At 32.1% G+C, this 5,143-nt stretch overlaps 1 protein-coding gene across 1 annotated transcript; it reads right to left on the bottom strand.

Annotated features, from left to right (window-relative positions):
* Window positions 1-934: 934 nt before the first annotated feature.
* LOC113761164 (rubredoxin) lies at window positions 935-1,868 on the bottom strand. Its single transcript, XM_027304028.1, has one exon. It carries the CDS (start codon window positions 1,719-1,721, stop codon window positions 1,086-1,088), a length of 636 nt encoding a protein of 211 aa, XP_027159829.1. The 5' UTR covers window positions 1,722-1,868; the 3' UTR covers window positions 935-1,085.
* Between the last annotated feature and the right edge of the window lie 3,275 nt (window positions 1,869-5,143).

Here is a 5,143-nt window from a genome sequence, read left to right as displayed (position 1 = left end):
AAGTGAGACAGAAGATCTATTGCCGAAGTTATAGTTCTTCCAGGTCCTCTTGGCAGCAAGCAAAAATAAAGTTGGACCATCTTCAGTTTTCACAATGATGTTTAGGCAACTCATAAGTAACATTATATTAGATGGATAGTTCAAGGCATAAGAAAGCCTCTCTCCTTGCCCAACATATACAGAAAGCAAGAGGAAAGAAACCATCACATCTTTATTGTCTGTAAAACTTGCCCAGCTCCACGCGTACGTTTCACCCATAAAACATATAAAACCTATCAAACATATATCATTTTGGTGACTAGCATGTTTCCGCTCCTGGGAAAAGCTTTCCTGAATGCCGTGCAATGGATCACAAGAATGCCTACATAGTGGAACTCTTCTTTCCAGGCTTTGATATACATGCTTTCATCAGAATAAAAAAGATACCAGAACTAAGGCTTTAAAATGCATCTTATATCCCAGTTAGACAGGGCAGAGGAGAGGAATTGATCAATGTTGACTAATATGTTGATTAGCTACATACCTTTAGTATGTTCAATTTACTACTATGATGCATATGTTAATTGATTGCTATAATCTAACAAGCATGTTTAAGTAAGTAGATTCAACATAAGGAATGGTACAGAAGAATGGTATAATCTTCTAATCAAGCACACTTCAGGAGAATGGTACAGAGTAACAAAAAACAAAGGTATCCTCTAGGTACGGATAAAAAGGCCACCTCTAAGCTGAAAAAACACCCCTTTAATCCTTCAAAGTTTGACCCTTCCAACTCTAAAATTATCACATAAACTTGAGCAAGATCATCTTATTAGACAAATCTATTACGAGTTGCATTTTAAATTACAAGTTTAATCAGCGTGATAGGCCTTCTAGTTGTATCAGTGTGTTAATCCAATAGTTCGAAAATTAAATGATTTAGGAACAAATCTCATGCCAAAACATTGAATTCTTAAATTTTCTTTATCTACACATCAGTAACAGATGCTCGAGTACATTTTGCCTGTACTTAAAAAGTGCTAAGAACAACAATAACAAAATGATAAAACTCTACAAATCATTATTCGGCCCAGATTAATCCTCCACTATTGAAGAAGATAACCAGACAAGAAGAACAAAAAGCCTAAAGCTAGACCACCATATATGAGCAGAGCCTTCTGGCCAGAGGTTAGTGAATTACCACCAAATCCAAACTGCTGATTCTGAGCAAAACCAGCAACTTCCACACTTTTACTCTCAAAGAAACCCTTGGAAGCCCCACAAGTTGGGCACCTCCAATCATCAGGCAGCTGGTCAAATGGCAACCCTGGTGGAATGGGATATGAAGGGTCCCCAACAGTTTCATCATATCTATATCCACAAGACCTGCACTCATGAATTCCAGTGTTCAATACAGCAAATTTCTCCTCAAGTCTTCTCTGATCAAAATTTGGGGCCTCTTCTTGGGAAGGTTCAGTGATTGTTTCTGATAAATTCTTGGCTGTTTCTTCCGCTAATGAGCTTGTGGGCTTATCTTCTTTGGAAACATCAATGGACTTAACAGCAGGGGTGTTGAAATGGGATTTTCTAGAGCTGTGAAGGGATGAAATGGAATGGGATTTGAAGAAGAGAGGTGGGATTTTGAGCTGGGGATTGGGTTTATGATTGTTGGATGGTTGAGTTAGAGAAGAAGTGGTTGGAAGATTAAATGTGAAGGAAGGTTTCGTTGTGGCTGAAGCCATCTAGAAGCCTAATGAAGAAGATGATGTTTTTGTTCTCGATTTCTTGATTGTGGGATGGATCTGTTACTTCAGTTGGTATTTTTGGCGCTATAATTACCAGAAAAATGTGTTGGCAGTGTGTGTCTGTGGAGGAGGCATCAAATTGGATCCATTGAAGGAATAGTATATGCCCTTTGAAAGAACTGGATAAGGTATAAATCTTTTTTACTTGTTTTCTTTTTGCAATTCAAATTTGGGTGAATAACTCTAAGGCCCAATATTTTCTAAGAATCCCTAGATGCACCAGAAAATTATGGGATGCATCAAGTTCAAATTTGACTAATTTTCTTTTTCTTTCTTTACTTGATTCCTTTGGAGAAAAATGGGAAATGTTGAACTCTTGCATACTAGGAAGCAAGCATTCTAGTCTGGATTATCTGCCTGCCTGATGCCAACCTTTACCATTTGTTACTAATTGGTGCAAGGATATTAGTCATGCAAGAAAAATACATTTAAATTTCTTAAGATAAAGGAAAAAAATGTGAACAAGTAAAATAGTTTGTGGTATAAACTTTTTAGATCAATCTTTCTTACAACATCATTGTAAAGATTTTTTAACTAGTGATTATGGATGCATGACACATAATTTCTATCAAATTTAAAATTTTATTTTTACATGTGTTGTTGTGCATCCACATCTACTAATATAAAAGAATTTTTACATTAAAGCTGTAGGAAAAATTAATACAAACTTTTTCTTATTTGTTTTTTAGATTAATGTTTCTTTTCCGATTTGGAGGTGTATTATTTAAAATTTGTAACTAAACAGTGTCATCTCCCTATTCCATATATTCATTCAAAATCTTTGTCTTGCCTCCTAAGTTTTGAGTTTTTTAAGTTTTCATTCAAAATCTTCCTCTTGCCTTCCGTAGATTTTGATGAAAGTCCATTGCTCCCCTCCACCTAACTTTTGCTTTATGAAAATTTGAAATTTACTCTTTAAGTATTTCTAAACTTGCTATTTTGTTAATTAATCTATGAAGTTCAAATCACTAATAATTGTATTAATATTACATGTTAACTTGTTAAAACTTTGTCTATTATGTCAAAAAAATTTGTTCATAACTAAATTGCTTACACATTCAAGTAAATTATTTCTCTTTTTGATTATCTAAATCTTAAATTACTATTTTCCTGAATACATATGTTTGTTTATATGAGAATTTGAAATTGATAATTAAGTTCGTATACTTTTAAATGTACTATTTTTTAAAATATCAAACTAATGTAGACATCTAATTAGCAATATTATATGCATATTTTCCCATTTGTATTTTGAGATATAATTGTGTTCCAAAGTTTGAGATTAGAGATTAGTCAAATTATACTTTTTCAGAAAAAGAAAAAGAAAAGAGAAAAAAGAGAATAGTCAAATAATAATGGTTGCCCTTATGATTGTAAGGTTGAGAAGACTGAGAAATGAGTAAGCGTATTAATAAATGGATTAATTTTAGACATTGTCAGTGTAAAGATTTTTTTTTTTACACAAGAATGTTTAGATCATGTTATATAATATAAATTTAAATTTGAAATTCAAATTATATACATGTGGCATACATCCAACACTACTAGTATAAAAAAATCACTATACTATCAGTGTATAAAAGTTAATCGTTAATAAATAGCTAATGCATATTTTGATTTAGTATAGGCTCAGTTCATGCCAAAGGGGGGAAAGATATGTGAAATAAATCAATATGCAGCTTCCTTATTTGTTAAAACATTGTAATGATAAAAAAGAACTTGCTGATATAGAAATTTGATTTAAAAGTTTTTTACTTTTGTACGCTGCAATCAAATATAAAGATTGGATAATGGAAAACCATCTTTCAATTATATTTTTGTGTTTGTTTGGTTATGTTTACAAGTTGCGGTAGTGATATTCCTTGAAATTATTTGAGTTGAATTTAGAGTTAGCTCATGTTGATCGCAGCAAGTAGTTTATGTGCCATCTATATTTTTTTTAACTAGTTCTTAGTCTGTTACTTGAATGGGGCTGCATGTAATTAGTTGAAAGATTTTTTTTTTTAAAAAAAGAAAAACAATAAGTTAATGGATAAAAAAATTTAAGAAGGTATAGTTGGTACAAATGCATATAAGGTGAAAATTCATAGATTGATTGAAAGTTATTATAAATAAGAAAGTGAAAAAGGAAGGGATAGTTCACAAATATTAAAGAAGTTCATATGGCGAAAAGATAGATAGTTCACTTGGTAGAATATGAATTCATCTAATTCATATAGAGAACTGAATATTATTTTATTTTATATGCACCCACACACACACACATACATACACACACAAACACACACACACACATATATATATATCGATGGCTTTAGAAATTATTTGGATTATGAGATCTGACATGAATATATGAAAATTCTGTTTCTCTCTGTTCTAAATCTAACGTGGGCACGTTGGATATGCTTTGATTATGTTAAGCTCATATAGCCTGTGGTTGTCGATGGCATTAGTCCCGACTTCATATGAACGTTTTGCTTATCTATCGCAACATCCATGTGATCATTTGGCCTGCTTATGCTTACCACCTATAATCTAATTGTCGATTACATAGTTGATCATGATCATGATCGGGAGGATTGTGTTGGGTGGTAAGGTGGGAGGGGAGGTATTGGGTTCAAGTTCTCTCACTTATAAAAAAGATTAAAAAGGAAAGAATATGATCATGTCCATGTTTGAAAAGCTTTGTCAAATAAATTATGCTAGACTAACGTACTAAGGCTAATAGGGAGTTTCTTATTGGCAAAAATTTGCTAATCTGTCTTCACTAACATTGTGTAGTTGATATATTTTTCGATGAAGAGGAGTTCTACAATGCTTGGGGATATTAATCTCTGGATAGACCTTTTGTTTCGTGTATTTTTGAATGTTGGACTTCTGAATTGACTTTTAAGCATGTTTTTTTAGACTTTTTTTTTATAACAAAGAATATTTTATTACTAAATTTATTGAAAATTATCCAGTACGAATTGCTTAATGAAGGTCACGAGAGAGTTCTGTAGGAATTCAATAGAGTCCAATATTTTAGCAAAATGTGATAATTCATAAGCTACTTGTTGAGAAATTCATAAACATGTTTTTAGACTTGGGCGTTTTTTTATTAGTGAGGTTGAACTTGTGAACTGTGTTGATCCTTGGGATTGTATTGATGGATAACAAATACCTATTTTGGTTGTTTCTTGTGACGTTGAAGTGTTGAACTTACAATTTAAATTTTCTTAGTTGCTTTGATATTTTGATACCTTTTTGTTAGGATCCAAGCCCGGAATAAATAACTATTGAGATATCAAATATATAACAATTTAATGGCAAACAAGCCATAAGCATGAAAAATAAACGACACACAATATTTAATGTGG

Source organism: Coffea eugenioides, chromosome 2, assembly GCF_003713205.1.
Source record: "Coffea eugenioides isolate CCC68of chromosome 2, Ceug_1.0, whole genome shotgun sequence".
In the NCBI taxonomy this organism is placed as follows: Eukaryota; Viridiplantae; Streptophyta; class Magnoliopsida; order Gentianales; family Rubiaceae; genus Coffea; species Coffea eugenioides.
Note: the sequence above shows the minus strand (reverse complement) of the source record. Positions and strands in the feature narration are given on the sequence as shown.

Coding starts and splice junctions, on each gene's coding strand:
- LOC113761164 (XM_027304028.1), bottom strand. CDS start 1,721: ATGGCTTCAGCCACAACGAAACCTTCCTTCACATTTAATCTTCCAACC.